This window comes from Betta splendens, chromosome 24 (genome assembly GCF_900634795.4).
Source record: "Betta splendens chromosome 24, fBetSpl5.4, whole genome shotgun sequence".
NCBI classification, from domain to species: domain Eukaryota; kingdom Metazoa; phylum Chordata; class Actinopteri; order Anabantiformes; family Osphronemidae; genus Betta; species Betta splendens.
In genome coordinates, this window is record NC_040901.2 from 5944547 (window position 1) to 5969754 (window position 25208).

The window sequence follows — 25208 nt, forward strand, 5'->3', positions numbered from 1 at the left end:
GGGCTGGAATGCGAGGAATCCTACTGGGCTGGGGTTCTTGTGCAGGGGTCCAAACCTCACGTTGCTGTTCGCACTCGTTTTTCCTTACGCGTATTGTTTTGTATTTGGATAGGTGACTGCGATGCGGCGGGAATGCGGAGCGGCGGTTCAGGGGGTGGCTGCTGACTAAGCCGAAGCTTCCCCCTTGCAGCGGCCAGGAGGCCTGGCACATTCCAGAAATATGGATTTTTAAAGATAAAACATTTTGAGAAATGGATGAAGCCCGGCAGCAGCTTTGGCACGAATAAGAATTACAGCGTGGATGTGCCTAATGTGACACTAATTGCTTCTTAGTCTGTCAGAGGATCAGCAGGAGAAGAGACAGGAAGACAAGAGGATGAGGAAAAAGGGGGAGAGAGAGAGTACCAGGTGCTGACTGAGGGCAGTAATGACTGCCAATGGAATGCCTACACCCATAATCCTCTCTGTCACTGCTGACAGATCCTCTTGACCTCTGAACTGCTGATGTAAGGAAGGAAAAGAAAGGAAGTCGCAACTTAATGAAATGACCCGGTGTTTAGCGCTGTTTGGGTGCTGTCTGCCTGTAGTAGGTGGACTGTTTGAGCAACGCCATCCTAGTGGCGTAAGGGTCAAAGGGCAGAGACGTTGGAACCATGGCAGCGGGTGTGAGCCCTGACATACACAGGGGCGATAGTTCACACGTCCCCGCGCCTCAAAAACACAAATCCAGATCCGTCGGTGCCCGTGCCAGAGCCTGCCATCGAGGCTTGTCTGTCCGATCACTCACGCGCAGTATTACACCAGGACCTGCAGCCCCGACAGCCCCGCGTGAGTGTGCACCGGAGGCGCGCTGTGATCTGTATTTCAGCAGGCAGGCTCGGTCTGAAGACCTGGGCCAGAGCTGTCAAACGTTTGTCATCGATTTGCTCTGCCTTGTCATCAGCCTTATCTGATTGCACTGTGTTTCTCACTCCGCGTTCTGCTCCCTCACGGGCTCAGGGAAACTGTCTGCGTACTCAGGAAATTCAAGGCAGGGCCTCCGAACGTTTGTGGCTTCCCGTATAGTGCATTCACTTAAAATCTTGCTATAATAAAATGATAGAATGCCCATTTTAGGGTAGATACTACTGGATGACATAGACTGTTCTTCTCCTTTGGGTCAGAACCATTGCTCTTTATTATATATGCATAACCTGGACTATAATAGTAATAGTGTGAGTCACAAAACTGTAGCTTCCTCAACATCCTAAAAACTCCGTGACCAGTTAATTACCACCCATCCAACAACACCTAACATCTTTGTAGTATGTGTATGCATTTATTCAGACAGCGGTGCCTTTATTGTTGTTTTAGGTTCCTCCTACAGATCAAGTAATACTATAGGAGGATTCTAGTGTCCACGGTCCTGTGTGTAAGCGTGTCATCATCATGTTTCTGGCCGGGCTGCCTTCCTCCTCCTGATTCTGCTGCACTGACAATTCGTTTGACAAACATGCAATCACCGTAGTTACAGACAGCCCCTTTAGTTAGGGTAGAGCGCAGTGTGAATTATGGTTAAGATGGAAACCTTTGAATTATGGGTGAGCTCTGAAGTGCCTCTCATCCAGGGAAAAAGAAAAGGAGGAGGCGGAGGAGACATCTCTGCAGACTTGTGCCACAGAGCAGCGCTGACAGAGGCCTGGCTCCGCCAGCGGCAGCCGAACCAGAGCGACCAGAGGCTAACCCGAACACGGTCCGTGCAGAACTGGAGGCCCAGCCTGGGCCGGGTCACGCGGTGCGTGTCACCGCGAGGCGGCGGGGGAGGCCGAGGACTCGCGAGCCGCTCGCTCCGGCCGGCTCCGCGAACGCACACTTGGAGAACGGCGTCGCAGGCATTCCTGGCTAATTGTACATTTGTCTTGTTTTTTCAAAGGGGAGAAGTGTTAGGCCAGATACAAAGAGTCCTGGGGTAGGGCGATAGGGCCAGCATCCGTCCCTAGCCTCCTGAGGGCTATTTAAAGGTACAGTAGGCTGTATTTTCCGCCGCACAGTGAGGCACCCACCCTTCCGCCTGGCTCCATATTGGAACCAGATGCTGCTGGATGCGAGGCCCCACTAATTTAAGTGGACAGGGCAGATGGAAGCGACTGGGCCTGCATTCATACCACCCCCTGTTGGCTTTTATGTGATTAAAAAATCTCCGCCGTGCGGCAACGGAGGTCTGTCCCGTGATGCGTGCGTTACCACAGCACGAGCGCTTGATGTGCACATGCGTCCTGTACTTACGCAGGCATGCAAGCGCACACAAGCACTGCGTTGGCGTATCCTTTGGGTTTCTGTGCAGACGATCCTACGTTTGGGGAGCTTTTATTAAAATCCTTTCAAAATTCCAATAAGTCCAGACAGTTTGCCTCATTGCTCACTTAAGCTATTCTTTACATAATGACTCATCCAGCCAGTGCAAAGACACTGATGGGTGTGTGTGTGTGTGCATACAGTGTATACGTACATGCATAGGAAGCAGCCCTCCTAGCGTGTCCTTTGTCTGGTGAGGTGACAGGTAATTGAGTCGAGGACGGAGGAATTTTGGCTGGGAAGCGATTCGAAGCGATGCGAGGCTTTGGGGCCAAACCGTAACTGGTGGTTTGCTGTGTGCAGCGCAGTCACTGGGTCCAACTTAGCATGAAGTGAACATGTTGGGTGTCTGTGATTGCTTGTTTGAAATGCAACATGGCAGGTCGGGTACAGCACCAGAAACTCCTAGGGTTCCTGTGAAGCAGTCAAACTGGGATTTAGCACCTTGTCACAACTTTTATCCTCTCCGCTGATCTGGACCCAGTTGCTTCACATGCATTAAGGTGACCCCACTCCCCTCCAGTCCAAGCCCGTCGCCCTGAAAGCCACTCGCACTGAGCCGGCGGCTCGTCCCACGGGATCATCTGGCGAATGTGCGCTGGCTGCGAAGAGATTGTAGAGGAAATTTCCTCTTTGATAGCGCGTGTTTGTTTAGCTGGACTCGCTTGACCCGTGTTGACCTGTCTCTCCAAGCTCAGCAGTCCACAGCCAGAGCCTTGCAACCACAGCCGTCCCACCAAGCAATCAGCATCCACTACACGAAGGACAGCATTTACCCAAGGGGATGCTTTTCTATACCTGACAGAATGTGGATGGGTGATCATACACAACACCCTGGTCTTCCTTTTTTAATGAGACATACATTGTGTTGGTGTACACTAAGTATACAGTATCTGATCTGTGTAGAATTTGCATCTTAGGGCAGTCTGAGAAAATAAAGTGACTCTGATTTAACACGCTGTGGACCCCAAATGCCCGAGTAGCTGATGATGCAGATCACACCCACACCCGACAGAGCATCATAGTTTGTTTTAAAATGGGCCTGTTGAACAGATGTGCAATATCATCACGAATAAACGTGAGTGAAAACACGAGGCATGGCATCTTAATAAACACACACACACACACACGCACACACACGCACGCACACACACGCACAGACACACACTTGGGTCCACGCATTATGGGAGGTTTAAGGGGTTGCTTTGTTATCTTGGAGCTGCCCTGTGGCTGTGATTAAGCGTTGTTTTCCCCTATCCCTCTGGTGTCCTAAAGCTTAGCTAGATGTCACAGCTATGGCAGGAATGCTTGAGCGCAGGGGCCAAGAGGGGGTCACGGCTAGGATGTAAACATCAACATTTTCTTTCTGAAAAGGATTTAGGCCCACTTGAAGGGAAAAAGCCCCACACCTGGCCCGAGGCACGGACCCATGCCTGCTTTACCGCCACGTAATCCTCCATTTAAAACCATTTGCGGGGCGCACGGCTGACCTTAGATCAGCATCTCAGCGCGGGCCGGGCTTAGTTAGTGCCGGGTTATTGCTGCATGTAGGGATTGGGAGCAGCAGATCGCTATCAGAGCAGACAGGAGTTTCACGTCCTCCTTGGAATTGTGCCACACTGAGCGGCGAATGGACAACAGCCTCTTTGTGCATTGCTACAGATCTACTCATAACAAACACACCAAACAGTAAAGTCACAGTGGGGGGCGCAGGAGTCTGATGAATGCTGGTTTTCATTTAGACACTGATGCCTTTAAGGTTGAGATGACACTTGGGCAATGTGTACTTTAAGGATGATTAGGGGAATGCCGTATGGGCGAGATAGGACAGCATAAGGGCTGAAGAGACATAAAACATTGTTCTTCCCATTTCATTTTACTCCAGAAAATCCCTTCCAGCTGTGAGGCGATGGTTTGCATTGGCCCCATCGTTTCCCCAGAGGATAAGACGTAATGATACAAATTTAGGACGTTTCTGACAAGACCTTGACGCTTGATATGTTGGTCGACTCCCTGTTCCGTGTTGGTTTTAACAATCCATAAATATGGAGGCCACGGGGACAGGTGCAAAACGGAAGACGAGATGAACGGCAGGAGAAACGTTGAGGTTGCATTAAAGCGCGGCACTGTCACAGACCTGCAGCCCCATCTACTGTCCCGTCACACAATAGGAGCCAGGGCCCAGAGGCAGATGTCTGGGCTGAGCCCGTCTCCGGGCCGGTGCCCGGCTGCCGCCGAGGTGGTCGGAGCGAGCGGCGGTCGCTCTCTTTTTGTTCGCCCTGGTTTGTTGTTGTTGTTTGCTGTAAAAAAAGGGGGCTCCGGTGGCTGCGCCTCCTTCCCTCATCCCGCTCCACGCGCCCAGCCATGTGACGGTGGTTATGCTAACACAGCATGGGTCGGGAACCATTTTTAGGCTGCGGCCACAGTCATGGCATCTGCAGCCCTTCCGCGGGGCCTCATCCGGAGGTTTCAAACTCCGGACTCATCTGGCAGATGGATGTGTTCACATAGATATTAATTGAAACTTTCTTTGCAAGGTTGAGAATTTAATAACTTTTATGATTTTTAGTTTCTTAACTTACAAGCACTTACTGTATGAACATCATCTTTATTATTTTTCCCCCTTCAAACCAGGCCAGTGCTGTTTTACTGCAGGGCCTCCACTCCAGCAAAAGACTGATGGTCGCTCCTTATCTCAACTGGTGTAAACTCCACAATTACTAGTATTTGTCTGCCCTTTGAAGTCGCTCTGTTTTCCCTCTATGATCATTGTGACGTGCAGTTAATGAGTTCTTTCTGACAGACTGAAACTCCGCCAGCTGGAGCCGCGCAGGTGAATGATGTCGCCCGCTTCCTCGCCGTGAAAGGGCCCTGTGTGGTCCCAGTTTCTTTACATCATCCCAAAAGGTGCACAGATTGGGAGCCCGTCATCCACTTTGCCATTTGATATTCAATACACAGCTGATTGTTGACATTGCCAACTGACCTTTTTGTGTCTTTAGTCCCATGTGTGTGTGTGTGTGTGTGTGTGTGTGTGTGTGTGTGTGTGTGGCTTCTGTTGAGCTATACAGCCTCCACAGCTGTGAGGTAACTGTGCCTATAATCTGTCTCACCAGAACTGTGTAACCTGAGTTAGACGGAGGTTAAGGGTCAGTTATTGAACTTGAATTACGCTGGGAGAGGCCTCCCCCGGCCCCTCATCATCCCTCTGAGCCACCCCGTGGGGTTTGTTTGTTTATCCCCCAGTCTCTCCCAGAGCTTACCCAGTCCTCTGTAATGAGCATTTAATACACACCCTCAGACGTGTTTACACTATATGGAACAGCACTGGCTGTGTGATCTTGCTGCTCACAGCACAGGCGTGTGTTTTCGGCTCCGTGTGCGTGTGTGCCTTTGCATACGTGCATGCGTGTTCCCTTTCATTTCAACTACCGCCCTCTATTTACTCCTTCGAATTCTGACATTTGTAGCCCGAGGCTACGAACACCTGCCAGTTCTTTCGCTCCACAATCTCAGGTAAGACAATGGAGGCAGAAGAGGTGTTCAGTTACGCTGAAACACAGTGAAACATATTCAGAGACATATTAAACCTCCCCTGTCGTGCCCACAAGGCCTCTGCAAATCTCCAGGTGTGAATAATAGTGAATAAAATAGAGGCGATTCAGGTTGGGGGCAGCAATTCTCCTCCAACCCGTGATTTGACCCGACCGTGCGTCCCTGGGCCCCCTCTGCAAGCTGTTAAGTTTTTAACATATCGCTTTTCACTGCACATGTTCCGCGTTATGCTAGTTACCAGGAATTTGGATTGAATGCACAATGGAGTTCCTGAACCGAGCAGGATCGCGCCTAACGGCGAGCAGAGCAGGGTAAAGTTACGCCACAGCACTCTCTGTTGGCCGACTCGCCGCATCGCCCGGCGCACGGTCTTTTTATAGGCAGCAAACCGCGTCCCTGGCGTCTCTGAAGCGCCTGCATTCGCTAAGTAGTAGTTTAGGCTCGCCAGGACTTACTCACGGTTTTATGGGCTCCCTTTGAACTGGACCCGTTTAGAGTTCTGAAGTACAAAGAGTGTGGTGAGGAAATTAGCAGGGGTGCCTGCGAAGCGCTGCTGCACGCTTTCCCCTGCACAGGAACAAGCTGCTCAGCACTGTAAAAGACTGCTGGTTATTATTATAAGAATTAATGCATATAAATTTTGCTTCATTTGATATTTTTGTCAGTGATGATCAGACAGTATGGCTTTAAAACAGTAGATCTGTGTGAAGAGTTTGACGCCCGCGTCAGAAGGTGCACTGACGTATGAGGTCCTGAAGGTGCTGCTGAAGGACTGCGCTCGTGCGGCCCGGTTCTGTTTGGGTTCACACAGAGGACAGTGCAGGCATCACCTTCATCACGCCTTCGTCATCCCCACCGGTTTTGTTTACACATTAATGCACCAAAGGCCTCGGCTTTTCCTTTTTCCCCGTCATGTCTCAAACGTGCCGTAAACCGGTTTGAAAAACAACAGTATTGAAACAGTCTCATATTTATTTGACTGCATTGTATTTACATAAAGCCGCGCCGGCACAGGCCTATGAATTCATGATGAATTCCTGTCGTCAGTAATAGATTCCTGGTTAGACTCAACTTTGTCCCCTGAGGTTGTTAATGATACAAGGTCAAAGGTGATGCACCTGTTGCCTCTATAACGTTTTACAATATATTCACATATGAGGTTCATAAAATGCAATCCTCAATAAACCCAAGCACAGATTTGGTTGGTTTCCAATTCATGGTGAATTCCCTGTTGCTGTTTGTTTCTTAGTTCTTCACCCTATGATTTATCATCTTGAGTGCGGCAGTGAATCGCTGCCATAACAGGTCTGAGAGACCTTCTAGGATCAAGGACAGTGCAAGAACAATGAACAATACACATACAGTAAGCACGTGTATGAATGGGGTGTGGGTTTTTAATAAATAACTTCATTTATTACCTTCTTTATCTGGGGGCAGCACTGATCAATCTAATGATTATCTTTACTGCAGGCCTTCAGAGTGCTGGTGCTGTTTTTAGTGCTGCCTGAAACTGCAGGGCTGATAGGAAGACGCATGACAGATACAGAGACATAGACCTCAACAAGTTATCATTTTGTGTGTTTAAACATTTGTGTCCTCTACATTAGGTTTTTTCTGGTATTATGACTCATAATTTTAAAAATACTGTGCTTAAACTGGATTTTTTTTAGTGATCTCACTCTCACTTTCTGCCTGTTCAGAGCTCAGCCCCTAATCTGTCACTGCTAATCAATCATTAATGACAGGAAACGAGCCCAAAACCAACAACTCCTTCAGCCGACATAAAAAGCGCCCGTCACATTTTGACAGGTTTGACGCGCGTGCGACGGTCGACGGCGGCCGGCGACTGACCGCAGGAACGCACGGAGGCGAAATCGGGGCCTCGAACACATCGGCTTTGTCTGCACGGGCCGTTTTTGGAAGCGGCAGAGAATAAATAGTGTGGGTGGAACAAAGCCCAGAGGAGTTTCATGTTTTATTTAATGAGAAAGTTAAAGTCCTAAAGGCGGTGAATCACAGAACTTTAAAGAAGTTTAGTCATGAAGTGTGGGCACAGGAGTCCTTATACTGTATATGCTACATGACATTGTCTATTTATTATGTATTTATTATACAAATAAAAATAATAATACTAATACTTTCTCTAATGGTGTATTTGTAATGCTGGACACGGTGGGCACTGGCTTCCCTTTCTGTTCTGCAGCAAAAGCATAAAAGCCATGTTTGTTCCCAGCATCTTATTATCCGCGTCACTCTATTCACACCTACAGAACCACTTCAACAATCGGAGCCGGTGGCGTCTGAATCGACCTGCGTCCATCCTGTCGCCGCGGACGCACGGAGGCGCTAGACCCGTTCGCGCGTCGATCCCGTCTCCCTGCCTTGGACTTGTACAATTCGAAACCAGACGCGCAACTCATTCAGATCCCCCTCCTCCCCCATCCTCCCCCCCGCCGTTCTCTCTCTCCTTGTCTTCGCGTTAGCTGCGTGTCGCTCACTCGGGCAGTCGGCGCACGGTCCACAGTCCGCCGCGCCTGCGTCCGCCTCCACAGCTCTCCACAGCCGAGACGCGCCGCCGTCACCGTGGGCATGACACACGGGCAGCAGTAGTGGGCTCCAGCCGGCTCCCGAGCGCCGCGGGAGGGAGAGACGCGCAAGGCTAGAAGAGACGGGAAACGGACTCATTCCAATTCCAGCCGCGCGTCTGAGCAGCGTCGATGAGTCAATGGCAGGGGCACAGCCGGGAGTCCACGCGCTGCAGCTCAAGCCCGTGTCCGTGGCCGAGAGCCTGCGAAGGGGCAACAAATTCATGAAATGGGACGATGTAAGTAACGCCAAGGAGCCCACTGAATCTTCTCGCTGCGTGGCCGCCGATTCGCGTGCGTGCGCGTGGATTCAGCACCGGCTCGCGCGTGCGACAGTAGCCGGTGGATTGAATTGCGGTCGGGAGAGAGCGGCGGCTGCAGTTTATAGTACTTTGTTTACATGTTCCGATATCCGACAGACAGGGTGTACAGTATGTGCTTGCGGGCGTGTGGGCGCGTGCGTGCGTGTGCGCGCGCGGGGGGGTTGTGTGTGAGAATGCCTGGTTCTCTGAATCAAATAATCAAATCAACCGTTTGAACTAAGGTCGCTCCCTCCCAGTCGGGCGTTTTATCAATTAGCTGCAATTAATTTGTGCGTCAGGGCTCAACACACTGATTGCACGCAAAACTTGTATGTATGTATATACAGTATATATATATGTATATGTGTGTATATATATATATTGCTATGATTTCACCACAGTACTGGCTGCAGCTGTACAGAAATGACCTTGATTAAAATTGATTGCGCGGCTGACGTTGAGCAGCCGGTAAAACACAACAGTGGGGCTTTTAACAGACAGCGATGGCTGCACTGCGTCTTCTCCCGGCAGCAAACCAACACAACCTAAAGAGGAGCAAACACACAGCGGAGGCTTTTAAAACAGAGCTTTATTAGTGCGGCCTTATCGGCGTAATGACTCAGTATAATAGCTCTTTGTATTCCAAGCGGGACTTTCTGTGATACAGTAGTCGGGACCCATCTCATTTGAATAACTGTTTGCATTCCAGCAGCCTCGCTCTCCCTCGCTTCATATTTATTATGTCAGCATTTAAATACACAGGACAGTTTATGCCTTCGTTTCAGAGGAATGGGGCCGCTCTGTTTGAGACGTGCCCACCTGTAACTGCTAACAGTATGTGGAAGGAGAATCAGCTGACGATTCATGCGTCTTATATGTGACGTATTAATGCTGAGCGGTCCCAGGGGATCTAAGCACAGCACCAATGGTACCGCGGATCATGAGAGGCGCTGCAGCACAGATGGCACTGGAGGAAACGGCGCCCGCTCGTCCCTCATCACTCTTGAACCTGTGTGTTTTGTTAACTTGTCACTACTTGGAAAGGTTGTGAGAAGCGCCGTGTGTCTCTTTCCCCCCAGCTGCACAAGGTCCGTATCTGTGGGCCCACGCGCTCACCAGGCCTTTCCTGTGAAAACACGCACCCCAACGCACACATGTGTCTCCATGTCATTCCTCATCCACGCTTTCCTTCCTCCTTCCTCCCCGTGTTGTTTCATGGAAAGAGTCTTATCGGGAATTGTCTCCGGGCTCAACGCTAATCCCTCCCTCTCCCTAAGAAACGGCACACGGGCCACAAGATAAAATTGCAGATTGCGCCGCAACGGGAGCGGTGGAAACTGTCGCTTGTGTTGTTTTTCGAAAGCGGGCTTCATCGGTGCCTTCAGCGCCGGCTGATGCTTTCTCCTACTGTTAAGAGGACGTGGGAAATCAGCAGAGCTCCAAATCCTCCCCGACGGAGACATTCGTCTTCCCATTAAAGACCACTGACAGTGACAGGCGCCATCTGAAATATGTCAGATCCTTGTAAACACATTTATTATAATTTACAGTGGTTTCAGGCACTTTTCTCTCAGCGTGTGTTAAATAGAGACAACATCATTTTGCACAGATGTACCTTAAAGGTAGTAAGATGCACCATTAGCACAGGTGATGGGTAATACACAGCCTTCACTTAAAATTATGATGCTCACAGTTTGTTCCCTCAGGGTGTTTGTGCAGCTACTAATGTCATCGTACTCCAGGAAATAACAGGTCCTCCTGTTTAATGTGGTCTCAAATCCTCAAACTGGCCAAACGGCAGCAATAAGCGCAGGAAGCAGCAAATCACTCCGCAGCCTCACCCGCCACCTTGTAAATACTTGTGTTTTCCATAAATGTGCAGACTCTTTCTCTAAGAGTCCGTAATGGCTTCGTTTGTTTGTAGTGGTGGCCACGGAGAGCGAGGACATTAAGCGGGAAGCTGGTGAAAATGACTGCTCTCACATCATTAGGCAGAATCCCACTACTTCCAAGCCATTTTCTCCCTTTGTCTCCGTCATCATGGATAATTCATCAATTGCCGCGTTTTGTCCACTGAGTGGATTCTTGACTTGGTTTACGGGAAGTATAAACACTTTGCCCAAATGTTGTTCGTGCTGTCGAGTCGCAGGGGGGACGGGAAATAGACGGTCGGCAGAAATAAATGGGCGAAGTCGTCCTGTGGATTTGAACATGAGTGCAGAGCAGAGGTGCAACGTGTAAATGGAATTAGATTCTGTGTCTGAAAACTGCAAGAAGAAGGCGTTTTCCTGCCTTGGGCTGTAAATAAAGTGTTTTGTGTGTGTGTGTGTGTGTGTGTGTGTGTGTGTGTGTGTGTGTGTGTGTGTGTGTGTGTGTGTGCGCGTGCAGCGGTATGAACTGTGCCTTTTGTCAGTCAGTCAAGCCTGCAAAGATTGTGCGATCATGTGAACGGAGCCAAAGCGATTCCTCTCGAGTCCCTAATAGATTTCATGGGAATTGCAGGTTGCCACAGTAAATAGTGTCGCAAAAGCCTCTCATGCGCCAGTTCAGCGCGTCCTGCGTGAAACGTGTCGCTGGTTTAATTCTGTTTTAGTCACATTATGCTTTTTTTAAAAATTTGAGGTTAGGTTTATGGCGTGGTTGTCGCATGTGTGTACACATGACGAGTGTGTAGCAGATGCAGACCATTAGCTCCGCGTCCCAGCGCTGTGACATGCAGGGACATCATTAGAAGCCGCATGAAGACACTTTGAAGATTTTGCTTCGCTCTGCGCAGAGAACGCGCTTCCTGCCTCTCTGATCAGGCACCGGCTGATGGACCGGAGAGGACAGTGTGTTACTGTTGGGCTCCGCCACAGCCGCCGTGCATAGGAAAAGAAGCAAAGGCTGTGTCTTTATATAGAAGCACCCAATAATACCTGGCTCGCCGTGTGCTGTGTGTGTGTGTGTGTGTGTGTGTGTGTGTGTGTGTGTGTGTGTGTGTGTGTGTGTGTGTGTGTGTGTGTGTGTGTGTGTGTGTGTGTGTGTGCGTGTGTGTGTGTGTGTGTGCGTGCGTGCTTGAACGTGTGCCACTTGGAGCTGTCCGTGTGTGGGGACTGTGGGAATGGATTTGTCTGTTACAAAAAGGGGGGGGGGGGGCGTCAGCAGCAAAAGAATCAGCAGCTCATGATTACAGTTGTCTCAATACACACACACACACACACACACACACACACACACACACCCACACTAGTCTGCTTGGACACTGAAGTGAAGCCGGGTCATGGTGGGGAGAGAACCGTAGAAGGAAAGGATTGTGTGAATGCTTACAACAAACAGCTCCTCTAATGTCATTACACGTCCTGGTACGAATGTGTTATTACAAAACCTACACTTTGCTTTCGAAAATGAGTTCATTTCCTTGTTCTGCCGTGTTTTGCCACACACACAAATGTTGGGACCCACACATTGACGTCTGCCTGTCTTCTTTTTATCTTTCGGCTTCACACAGGATTCCACCACTGTGACCCCGGTGACTTTAACAGTGGACCCCAAGGGTTACTTCCTGTATTGGACCGACCAGAACAAGGTGAGGCGTCGCACTAACTCCCACCTGGGAGGTGTCTCTGTGTAGAACTAGCCTCCGCCACATTGTCGATGTTGTGGAATAGACAGGGCCAGCCGATGAGGTTTGCTGTTTCCTTCCAGTCAGGAGCTGTGCTCGTTCACTGGGAAGGAAGGCAAACACACAGACAGACACCCGAACTGCCGCGCCTGCAGTGCTTAACGTGACACCTGTGAGAATATTCCACGGCACATGGAGCCAATTGTTGCTTTTGTTTGCGGTTTTCATAACAACCAGGAAGGAGTTGTGAAATTTAAGAAATGGGCTCTTACAATATCAGCCGGCGCCACTCGAATCGAACACTTCCTTTCGGTTTCATCTCGAAGGTGTGCCATCATTTGCTGAAGCGTTTCCCGTTCAGGCGTCGTGTTTGGGTACGACGCGTCCTATTTGGTTCAGATGCTCTCAGCTGTGGGCAGCTCCCCGGACGTACAGCAGCGCGCGCCTGTTCTATTTGTGTATGTAAGTGTATCAGCAAGGCCAGTCAGAGGTAGACTAATTAATAGCTAGCATTGATTTTATGTTTGCCCAGATAATAGTATTTCACTGCATCCGTAGCAGAGCATAGACAGGAGTGCTGACCGGGACTTTACCCCTGTACACACACACACACACACACACACACACACAGAGGGAGGAGCCCATCACGTTGGCAGTGAATACACTACATTCAGGGAAAAAGAGGATGTCTTTAACGTATAGACTATACGGTGCCGTGGAACAATTAATGAGGAACCACTGGGTTTTTGAGACAGAACCAAACATTTGAAGGACCACTTTTGATGTCTGGCGTCCTTGTTCATGTGGGGAAGTCTGTGTCTGTGGTCAGAGATAACAGGAACTGAGAGTGTTTCTCCTCCAAGAGAATTGAAAGAGCCTCTTTGGCATCAATTCGTCATTATTTCCTGTGCCTCTGTTATGAGGCAAGGATTTTGAGTGATGAGGCTTTGTGTGTGTGTTTACGTGTGTGGGTGCCTGTTCTGTCTCTCAGCGTTGAGAACAGTCCCGCCACACACACAATAAGTCAAATTGATACCAAGTACAGCCTGGGCAAAACTCTATTAGGGCATAAAGACAGGGCACATGCTATATTTCTCTGTGTTACAGTCAGGACGAACAGTGTGTGTGTGTGTGTGTGTGTGTGTGTGTGTGTGTGTGTGTGTGTGTGTGTGTGTGTGTGTGTGTGTGTGTGTGTGTGTGTGTTTATGAAGATGCCATGCCTCGTGTTTTCACTCACGTTTATTCATGATGATATTGCACATCTGTTCAACAGGCCCATTTTAAACAAACTATGATGCTCTGTCCAGTGTGTGTGTGTGTGTGTGTGTGTGTGTGTGTGTATGTGTGTGTGTGTGTGTGTTGAGACTCAGCTTGATGGCCTGCAGAGTAAAAGCATTCCTCAGATTCTTCAGAAGCAAAGCAGAACCGTATTCACTGTGCCCATTGTGTTTATCTTCCCACTCATGGAAACAGTTTTTTACTATTTCCTGTATTTCTAGTTTACTATTTCCTGTAGAACTTCAACTATGCGTACGCCACTTGCATGTTTTCTATTCAAAACATGTTTGGGAGATGTCGAGTGCCAGAGGATGGAGTTCAGTCGTGCAGCAGGGAACCAAGTCAAACTCCGCTGTGGCTCTGATTAGTCTGGACCTGACAAAATGAGAATATAATATATAAGCAAAAATGCTGCTGTTCAGACGTCGCATGGAAAACTTGATCATGGATTTACAGAGACCTTGTATTTAGTAATGTTTTAATAATAAACATGTAGATCTACTGGGGACACTGGGTACTGTACTGGGGAGTACAGGTCCCAGTGCCCTCGTCGCCCCGGTAACGCAGACATACAGTATATCAAACACAGTCTCACAAACCAACAGTGGCCAGTACATTGTGTATCGAGCTCGGTAGCGATTCCAGTTTTGGGCCGAGCCTGAAGTGCTCGCTGTGATGACAGATCCTAGTAAAGAAGTCTGAACGAAGCCTCCTGGGAGTGGATCGGTGATAAACGGAGGAAGTGCACTTCTGACATACCCATGAGTCATATAATGTACCAGCATGTATAAAAAGTGGATTTTGCATAATAGGGGCCCTTTAAACTGCAGAAATATGAGTCAGCAGACATAGAAACGCAGGGAGACTCACACATACAGGGCAATGCAGTACTAGTACTGTAAATGCCATATGAGCTAAGTTTTTAAAGTAATTAGAGGGTAAAACCTGAGGCATTCCTCACAGTGTGAACTTAATAAAGCTCTGATTTTAGCACTGACTTCATATCTTGCAGCTGTAATATAAACGTAGGAGCATGAGGTGATATTCATAGTGACAGAGTTTTCCTTCAGCTAATTACTGTACGTGTCCTATTGTTAAAGATTTAACTCAAGCTAAACAGATGCAAATAGTGAAGGAAGTGAATGAGTGAAAAGTGAATGTTTTTTCTTAATGACTGAATGAATGAATGTTTCTTCAGGTGCTGCTGATTCCAATGATTCTCGTCTCCATTTAGTGATGGAGTCTGATCCACAGGTGGATGTTTAAGATCAAGAAGGCAAATGATGCTCAGATGTGATTGGCCGTGAAGTCCTTTTCTTTCTGGCTTTAGTTGATGTCTCAAGGATTCCTCTGTTTTGATCCTGACACCTTTGTTGATCACAGTAAGTCGCGCTGACAGTCTGAGAGATTTAATGGTTCTTGATGGAAGCTGTCAGATGAATTGAACGGAATTAATGCTGGCGGGGACCTGGGAGATAAAGCTAAGGCCCAAGGAATGGGGGACTCGTTTGATTTTTCATTTCCTCCTCTCTGCTACTGGACTCCTGCCAGAACAGGAGCTTGGACAGAGCTGCTATTGTTAAAGACGGTTAATGGAGTCTGATCTACTTTTACAAAACCTCCCCTGGTCCAGCGTGGATGGAAACAGGTGTGAATGCTAGCGTGTCACGAGCCCTGTCTCCATTTCGCCTATATTTTTAAACAGCGCCGTCATCGCTCTCTCCGCGTCTGTACGTGTTTTGGTCCGAGTCCACTTCGCTGGACTCTGTGAGATTTAGCGGACGCACAGTCGCACACATTCCTCCAGGAACAGGTGCTGCTCCGGTTGGTTAAAAATAATTGTCCTCCTACTGGTTGAGCCCGATTTCAGGGGGAAGAGCTCTGCGACTAGAGGTGGACGGACTCAGTCAAATTACCAGGGCTTCTGGTTGCGTTGCCATGGTTGCCGGGCGACAGCGCACACCTCGGAAATGTCACATTGTCTTCGGGCGCCCGCTCGCATGGTGGAGAAACGCTGCCGCTTTGAAGGTGATATCATTGGTTCCCTCTTTGTGTGAGCGCGCGTTTTTGTGATGACAAAAAAGGTGCACAAAGGCGTGTGTGGGACGTCTGGTCGTAATAAAGGACAAATCCCAGGGTGTCAACCGTGGCGCGGTGTCAGCTCATTGGCCTAATGAGTTGGGAATTTGGAGATATCATTTAGAGAGAAATCTCCTTGTGATTGGCTGAGAGTGAGAGTTCAGTTTTTTTCTTTATCGTCCTCTTCATGTCCTTCAGGACCCATCGTTCGTCCAGAGCGGCTGCCAACAATGCCGCCAGTCGCATTGTGAAATTGCTCATATAAGGTGTGGAGGCGCTGCGTTCACCTGCGTTAGCCACTGAACAGAGGATTAGGCGCTACCATCAACACCGGGGCCCTCAGAGAAAGGTCAGCGCTGGGTTATTGATAATCCGCCTCAGATGTGTCACCGCGGATCTTTTATAGAGGTTATTTAGTGGCTTTGAGGAGAGGCACAGAAAGCCACCGTTAAATATTATGACAGCGAAACTCCATGCTGTGAGATGTTATTTGGGAACGGCAACAAAATGTAAAACAAGGGTTTTTTTCCATCTTCCACTTTTTATTAGGTGGCACGAGCAGCGGCTTGGCTCCGAGCAGCCGTCCCGAAAGAGCTGAATGTAAACTGTTGAACAGAGCAGAGTCCTAATGTAGGAACACAATGGTCCGAGTGTGAGTGTGTGTGTGCGTGGACTTGAAGTTGATATTTATTAGAGCTGAGAGTCGACGGCGGCTAAAGAAACGGTTAAAAGGAGAAAAAGCCGGGCCGGACTCTTTAGGATTAGCACTTCCTGAATGGTTTCACACGGCTTTGTTTCCACTCGACTTCGCCTTGTTTTTCCTCTTTGAGCTCTTGTATGGGTAAACAACTTCACGCAAGAGGCGAGCGCACACACACACACACGCACACACACACACACACACACACTGGAGAGGAGATAAAGGAATGACATGGCTCTGTTCATTTCCTTCCCTGAGCAACAGGAGCAGGCTTTTCTCCGTCCATTCACAGGCTTCTGGCTGATTAAAGGCTGTGTCGGGCACCTCCAGCGCGAATCAGCCGAGCCCGAGCCGAACGAAGTGGGCAGTGCCGAAAAGACGCTAACACCTTCTGGACTCCGGCGATAAGCTTAACCAATCACGCGTCCTGTAAATAATCATGATGGTGCTGCTGTCAGGTTGGTGGGATTGGACGAAATAATAGGAACATCTTTAATGTATGCTCAGTTCAAGGGCCTGGAAGTTTGGAAGAGTGGGGCCGGAAATAGTTCCATGTACTGAGTTCTGGGTGAAGTCGGGCCTAATGTTAGCAGACGCCGCTCCGTTTGGCCCAATCAAGGTGCTGCCTGTTTAAAATACGACTGCGGAGCGAAGGGGACGATTAGGCTTCTTATTGTCTCACGGGTCCAGGTATTTATAACATTCATGCCGGCCCGTTTCTGTGCCGCTCAGTCACCGAACGCTCTCTATTGCGTTGATGCCGTTCGTCGTCGGGCCTCAGGATTAGCCCGACGCAGTCACCGGAGTAAATGAGGAGTGAATGAAGAGCTGGGCTCTTATTCAAGTGGGAGAAAATCTAATGACAACCTCCCGATACCCAACGTGGAAGTACAGTAGGCACTGGAAAGCAGCACACGTTATGTGACATAACTCGAATCAACTGGGAGTTGAATCAGCTGATCAGAGTTGAATGGTGAAAGGCTGAAGTGATAACGTGAAACGACATGGCCGAGGCCTCGGCCCTCGGGCGGACGCTTTGCTTTTTTCATAGTCGGAGATGCTCCGCCGACATGATGATGATTTGAATAGATTTAAATGTGCAGCGGCGTTGTAGCTGTCTGTTAGATATTTGTGTAGCCGAGACAGAGCTGAGCTGTTGATTGAGCTCCGCATCACAGGCTAAATCAGTCACCGTCAGCTTTTTTTTTTTTTTTTTTGTGAAGCGGTGACCGCAGCAGTGAGCGGCGTAAGCATTAAATTTATTCCTACCTCCGCTCTGACTGCGCCCGTGACGTGCGCAGCTTCACAGAAGATGATGCGATGAGACGCCAGACACTCAGCAGTGTGCGAGGAAGCGAACGGAGCCTTTAATGGTGCCGCTCTCTGTCTTTGTGTAGCTTCATCCCTGAATGTGGAGCTGCGTGGGCGGCTGTGGTTACAGGTTACTGCTCCATCACTTCAGTGTCTAACATGTGTCTGTCAGTGCTGCCGTCTCAGGTCAGGAGGGATCAGTTCAGTCTCTCAGGCATTGATTTGCTCTATGAGTTGTCGTCGCACTAAATTGATTACAGACGAAAATTTATAGCTCAGACATTTATGCCCAGATGCGTTCAGTTAATGGTGGCATTTGAAATTTGGGTGTTTTTATTATGAGTCAACTCTCTCTCTCTCTCTCTCTCGTTCTCTCTCTCTCTCTCTTCTTCTAGTCTTTCCCTTCCACTTCAAATGCTAACCCAGCCCAGTTGCCATGACAATCCAATCCATGCTGCCTGTTTCTTTTCTGTTTTTGTTTTTTTTTTTGTTTTTTTTGATGCTGCGAAAAACTCCGAACCCCGTCGCTGTGATTCCACTGCCACCGCTGTGCCAACCAGGTGGCTCCTTTTCTCGGGGAGCCCTTTCAAATAAAGGCATTCAGCCAAAAGACTTTGAAGTCTCGCTGTAGACAAGCTCTCAATGCGAGAACACACTTCCTTCCTGTGGCATCCCGGGCTTTGACAGAGGAGCCGCGCGGATCAGGCTGCTTCCAGCACTAATGCTGCAGAAAATAATAATAATGTTTGCTGTTACATTATGCCCCGCTGCTCTTTGCTAATGAAAATAATAATTCCAGCACAGCAAATATTAGTATTTTATCATGTGTGACAACTATTTAGAAGCACTAAATTAGCACGGAATTATATTGTTGTGCATCAAAGCAGAGACGAAGCATCTTAATCTGCCTTTGATTCTGGGTTCTGACCACGGTGGGCACAGAAAGGGAGCGAGGCTCACCTCTTTTGTTCAGGCAATTTCCTTACACTTTAATTTTGGGTTTGAGCCTGAGCCGGGTACAGTAGGTCAGAAGCTCAATCAGTAACTCGCTTCTCATTCTCTCCTCTTTCATGTGACACTGCCGGAGAGAAGAGAGGAGATAAGAACTGAAATTAAAATAATATTTAAATGAGGTTTGGATGTCTTAAATTATTCCCTTTTACCCCAGAGAGAGAACAGTGATATCAAATATTATTGTTGTGTGGAATATGTTCAGCTTCAAATCGTTTCTTTACTCCTTAAAGCGAGACCATTTATTTTCTCTCAGTAAAATCAGGAATATGTGTTTCTAGCGGTGCGACAGGGCTTTTGAAGCGTTACGGAGCCACGTGTCTGACAGTGGCTTTTATCGCGGCGCGGCGCCGCCGTCGTGCTGTTTCGCTGCCAGTCACGGACCCCGCGGCGCACTTTATCGCCGTGCATTTCTATCCGAGGGGCCGGCGAGATTATCAGTCGCCTGTTGAGGAATGCTGAAAGGGACGCGGAGTGGCTCGCGACTTTCTAAAGAAATCCCTTAGGCTTTTAATGTCTCGGGGTTGGAGCACCGATCAGGACGATAAGCCTCCTCCGGCCTCGCGTTTTCATCACTGCGTATCGTTCTCCTTTGTTGTCATAATGCTGCACCTGAAGAGGCTGAATTCAATTTGAACTCCCTCTCTCTGTATAAGGAGCCGTCATTCATCTCCCCTTCCTCCCGCGTCTCCTTCTCTCTAATGCTCCAGCCTGTTTTCTCCATATTCATTGAAAGGCCTCAGTTCATTCTGCCTAATTCATTTTGCTGAGCGGTGGATGGCTTACACTCAAGCCCCATTTGCTAATAAGGCAATTACGAGCTTTTTTTTTTTTTTTTTTTTTTCTTTTTGCTTTCGAACTGTTCCCACTGCTTCCTGCACGTGTACGAGTGACCGCTTGCTCAAGTGGGCGACTGGAAGGAGGAGGGGGGGGGGGTTTAGCTCCCGCTTGCAAAAGCCGGACGTGGAGCAGAGCGATCCGTGCGATAGCGAAGCAGAGATAATCACAGAAAGCAGCGAGCGTGGTTCTTTCAGCCTCTGGTCGTGTTAATCATTCACAAGCGTGTGTGACAGAGCTGCATATCTTGTGTTCACTCTAGGACACGCTGGCTTGGATTTGCTCTCTCCTTTACTTTACATTCTCATGCTTTGATGCAGACTAAACAAAATATTTGTATTAAATCAGCTTGTGATGTTCGAGAGGCCGCTAATTCCCCCTGGTCGGGGTTTCTAGGTTTTTATGCCGCCCGGCTGCGTTTTCACTCTAAGCTCTTCATTTTGACCAAAATTCTCTTTTGCCTTCTTGTAGATTATTAACATGTGGTCCTGGACTCCTACTGTATATAAACTCCCAACAGGTTAGACATAGACATCCAACAGATTCTGCCTAATCACTGACTCAAAGAAATGATTTGCTGTATTTACAGTACTTCATGTAGTTATGTCAACCGGTCCAACACAATGCAGTTGATTAAATAGAAATAAGAATATAAAGGTAAATCCAACAACATGTTCTTAAGTTATTGTAACTCAACATTACAGTAATGAATTGCTACATTATACAATTATATTCAGTTAACATGATATTATTGTATTCAGTGTATGTACAGTAGGGGATGTTACTTTAACCTAATTTAATGATGAAGATAATCTTATGTTCGTCATAGAGAATAGAATCTTGTTTTCTTGTTAGAATGAAGTTTGAATGAATCTGATAGATAATCTATGCTTATGTTGGTTTAGGTTAAATAAATACAACTCAAATAACTTTACCTGACTATTAATAAAGTGCTTCAGTCAAAGCAGGTGATTTGGGATTTAGTACAATTGTTAAATCATCCAGAAGGTAAATGTAAAAGATATGAATCCAAACCGACATAAACATTACCAACATAAACTTGAAGAGGGTACAGTATAACAAAAATACAGCATGTGCAAAATGATAAACAATTGCTTTTCAAAGTGCACACTTTAATCAAAAACAGAAATTTGTGAACCAATGGATTCCACTCGTTGCTGTGTTTATGATTTGTTACCTGGTTCAGTGCCTTTAGTTTTCGTCACCATAATAAAACTTCTTCATAATTTCAAACAATGCAATGCAATAATGTAACACAAACAACCCCCTGACGTTCATGTCTCTGTGCTGCTGTCAAGCCCCAACTTTCCCTCAGACTCCTCTTCACGCCTCGTCGCAAATGTGGGCCAGGCCCCAACTAAGGTGGACTGAGCTCGGTGGAATCAAAGGCAGGTCTCGCATTCATCCGGGGTCCTCCTCGCAGCAGCGCCGGGCCCATTAGGAGGCAGGGAGCAGCAGGGCGGCGCTGGCGCTGTCCTCACCCTTACGCTCGTCGTGGGCCTGCTCTTTATCGGGATCAAAAGCTTTCAGGACCTGTTGACGAGCACGCGTGGAGTAGTGTCCTGTGGTTTCTTTGACAGGAAAGAGGATAAAGCGGCACTCGGCTTCAGATAGCGGGCGCCGATTTATGTGTTTTGTTCTCTGACAACGATGCCATTAGAGCGGTGCCGCGGCTCGAGCGGCCGCGAGTCGCTGCATGGTCGAATTCGCAAGGAGGAAGAAAGTCGACTTTGTTAACGAGCCGACGACGGGCGTGTGAGGAAATGCACAATAAAACGATGCCTCTTTGTGCTTTATCGCCCGCAGCCTCCGACCATAAAACCTTCGAGAGGTGAAGGATGTTGTTTATTATGCGTCATATCTGGCTTGGCTCTGAAGCGGCCGCACGCTGCTCTCATGGGTCCACGTCTCTGCCCTCGGGTTAGGTTCACTGCAGCCAAGGTCCACCCTCCTCGGGCTCGGTGCTCGTGAATCCAATCAGAAACGTCTGCCCGTTTCAGACGGACGGGTTTCTTGCTGTCTGCGCGCTCACAATCTAGTTAAATATTTGAAGCATCTGGTGCAGACAGTCCACATATACAGTAGCTCTGTGGGTTAGCGTTTGTATTTTAAAGAAGTGATGACACCCATAGATGAGATTCAGATTCTAAATTTATGGAACGCCGCAAATCCAAATCACATTGATTTGTAAACCTGTTATTAAATTGTTCATCATCCATGGACAAGTGTGGAGGGAAATGATGAAGGGCTCGAGGAAGGATGTAGGAGAGAAGGGGACAGAAACTAGGAGCCATGGAGCTTCGCCTGCAGTAGAAAGTAAAAGCCACGAATGTCTCTGCTTCGTCCTGACTTCAAAGGGCTCACAGATTGCACTTAGGAGGCGTCTAAATGAGCTGATGTGACAGATGAGCAACAGAGCTGCAGCGACGGTGGAAGGTCCTGACACTCAAAGTGTGTGTCGTGTGGGCTGAAGTGCCAGGATGTTAAAATAGTGTGTTTACTGGAATGTGAGCCTTATAGTGTGTGGATGCGTCTGTGTTCATCTTTCCATTGCCTCAGTTTGTCCTTTATGGCTGTGTGTGTGTGTGTGTGTGTGTGTGTGTGTGTGTGTGTGTGTGTGTGTGTGTGTGTGTGTGTGTGTGTGTGTGTGCGGTGTGTGTGTGTGTGTGTGTGTGTGTGCGGTGTGTGTGTGAGAATCTCAGATGTAGAGATTGGGAGAGAGAACAACAGAGGTTGATGGACAGATGAGGGAAGCGGCTCTGCTCCCTCTGTCATCCCACTCAGTTCTGCCATCTATCAGGGAGCGGCGCGCTCCCTCCAGTCTCCCTCGCCGCACTCCATCCGTCACTGCGTGCGCGGGGGAGCATCTCGCTCGCTTTGATCGCCCCGGCACGCGCCGCGGAACGCGGCGACCGGTGTGAGCCGGAGAGCCGGGCACGACGTCACAGGAGGGGTTGGAGATCAAAGAGAGCAATGAGTCGGGCTCCTTATATGTTAATAATAGAGTGTGTGTGTGTGTGTGTGTGTGTGTGTGTGTGTGTGTGTGTGTGTGTGTGGGGAACAAAAGCTTCCTGCAGCGTTTATCTCAGCAGGTTCTGTGGAACCTGCCAGCTGCTGATAGCCGCTATCAGCCGCAGCCGCGCTCCGGCATCGCTCGGCCTCACCGCTGTTCCTCCTACGTCGCCCTTCCTTCCTTCCTTCCTTCCTTCCTTCCTTCCTTCCTTCCTTCCTTCCTTCCTTCCTTCCTTCCCTCCCTCCTTGACACCTTTCCTTCCTTCCTTGACTCCTTTCCCCCTTGCATCCTCACATAGAGTGTATGCGTTTTACCCCAAACCAAGCTTAGAGGTCCGAAGGCCCATGGTGTTGATGCATTCAGCATCTCCAGGTCTTTTAAATGTGACAGTAAAACTCAGGACAGGTAAAACTGGAGGAGGAGATGCTCCACGCAGGATGCTTTGCAGACGGCGTTCAGCCTCTGCTGCTGCTGGGCTGCTCTGGGGCCTTCTGGCCGTCCCTTCGGCCTCTTCATGTGAGGAGCCTCGTTCCCTCGCCGACGGCCGGGCCGTTGGAGTGGCTCTATAGGAGCCCAGGACCGGCTCTCCACGAACCATTCTCACTCACGACAGTGCGCTGTGTGTTCGCCGGCAGCCGAGTGGCGCCGGAGAGGCCTCTCACCGGGGGCGGTCGCGGCACCTGCGCGGCTCCACTGTGTTTTGCTGCGCGTGAAGAGTGGCTCTTTTTATAACGAGGGGCTGCATCCACGGCCGCAATTGTCTGACACCGAGTCAGTGGGCTGTTATGAGCCGACGGCGCCAGTGTAACCAGTTGTTCAGTTTCATCTTAAAATGAACATTAATCAATTAATTTAATTAATAAATAGAATAGACTTGAATGCTTTATATGCGCTGTCGTTATCGACGGTGATGAGGTCCACGCGCGTGTTGTCTCCAGCGTCTCAGCCATCGCCCGTTCATCCGACCTGGACGCGGAGGCTGTGGAGCGTGCCTTTAGTAAATGAGCATCTAACCTGTGGCTGCCGGTGCGTTTTCTGCCGCCCTCTTTTCCTCTGCTCACCCTTTTCTTGTGCCATTAAACCTGTGAAAGGGCGACGCAGCCCATTATTATGAAACCAGCCTACCTGGCCTCCGTCTGCATATATTGTGCAGTCAGATCTTAAACTTAGAGAATGATGCCTTTTGTTTTTAGACGCTCTGACTGAGCCAGAAGCGAAGGCGCTCACACACCAACTGACTCGCGGATCAGCCATGGATTCCCTGACGCTTTCCTTACTGTGTGCTCGGAAAAAAGGAGCGGGTTTCACTTTAAGGAGGGAAGGCAGCACGCTGCAGATACGTGAACAGCAGCTCCGCAGCAGAAAGGTGCACAAAACAGCGCCCGGGGCCAGTTCAGGTTAAGCATGTTCATTAATTTCAGCAGTTTCTCTCCCGCCGGCCCTGCTTGCTTCCTGGACGTGCCGCGGATCTTAATAGGCTCTGGAGGCCCGCTCGCTGTTTGGATGCACACAGAAATGCCCCGGGAGAGGAAGGGGAATAAGACGGAGAGCCGAACAAGCACAAGTGTGATTAAAAGATACGAGCAGGTTATAAATGAGCAGGGCTCCCCGCGTCCTGTATGTGGACTCATATGGATGAGAGACAGTAAACAGGAAGCGTAAAAGCCGAGTTCTGCCTGATTGCCGCCCGCGTGCACGGCCCGCTTTACCCCTAATGAGTCCAGTCTGCAGGTCGACACCTAGGGGATGACGCTGAGCCGCTCTAACAGTGCAGGGCCAGAGGGCACAAGAGAGCAGCCCGTCAGCACGGCGCTTCCTGGAGCCCCACTGTTCCACCAGGCCCCCATACGGAGCTCCATCTCTCTGAAAGGACTTCAAAGCCAGGCATTTGCAGACCCGGCGCAGGCGTTAACCTTTGACTCAGAGGCTTCTGGGCAAACAGGAGCAGCCTAATTGATGCTACGCTACCTGCTAGAGGAGGAATCGTTTGGCTTTAATTTCGACCTCTTACTGCACTTAATAGCAAAATTCTATTCAAGATGAAAGAATTAATTCCTTCCTTCCTTCACAAATTCATACAATACATAATGTAACAATCATGCAATTTCCCACAGTCCTTATGGTCATGGCCTTCAGATACGTCAGATACTGGCATTTCGCAGCTGGAGACTGAGTCAAGCACCTTTGTCTCCACAGATAACGCTGAGCACAGCTCACTCTGCTTCATTTCCCTCCTCACGTTCTGGCTCCCTCTCAGATAATTGGGGAGAGGAATCACCCAGAGTGATAAAGAGACGGAGTGACTGAAGGAGACGCCGTGGCAGCGACCAGGCAGAGATCGTGAAGCTCTTTAATAACATTTAACATATAATTTATCTGGCTGCAGAGTGAAGGAAGGTTAAACATGAACATTGTTTCATGCCGTCAGTGTCTCAGCGCTATGAACTCTCAGTTTCCTTTGAATAGTTGGATCTGTATGAATGAAACATCAGTATTCCACACTGAGGCATTAATAATAGATGAATGACATAAGATTTTAGATTAAGCCTGACTCTGACAATATGACTACAGACTTTTT

At 48.8% G+C, this 25208-nt stretch overlaps 1 protein-coding gene across 5 annotated transcripts in view; it reads left to right on the forward strand.

The window, feature by feature from the left end:
- The window catches only part of LOC114849424 (1-phosphatidylinositol 4,5-bisphosphate phosphodiesterase beta-1-like), a 100990-nt gene that overhangs the window by 32964 nt on the left and 42818 nt on the right, over nt 1–25208 (forward strand). For 3 of the 5 annotated variants that reach the window (XM_055506418.1, XM_055506419.1, XM_041069417.2), the window contains one exon: nt 12267–12344. Coding sequence is in view for 1 of the 5 variants with exons in the window: in XM_029140864.3 (XP_028996697.1) it covers nt 8615–8713; nt 12267–12344 (177 nt within the window). In the remaining 4 variants the exon portion in view is untranslated. Of the gene's footprint in view, nt 1–8338; nt 8714–12266; nt 12345–25208 lie in introns of those variants that run through there. The other 2 variants (XR_003784619.3, XM_029140864.3) reach the window with 2 other exon arrangements.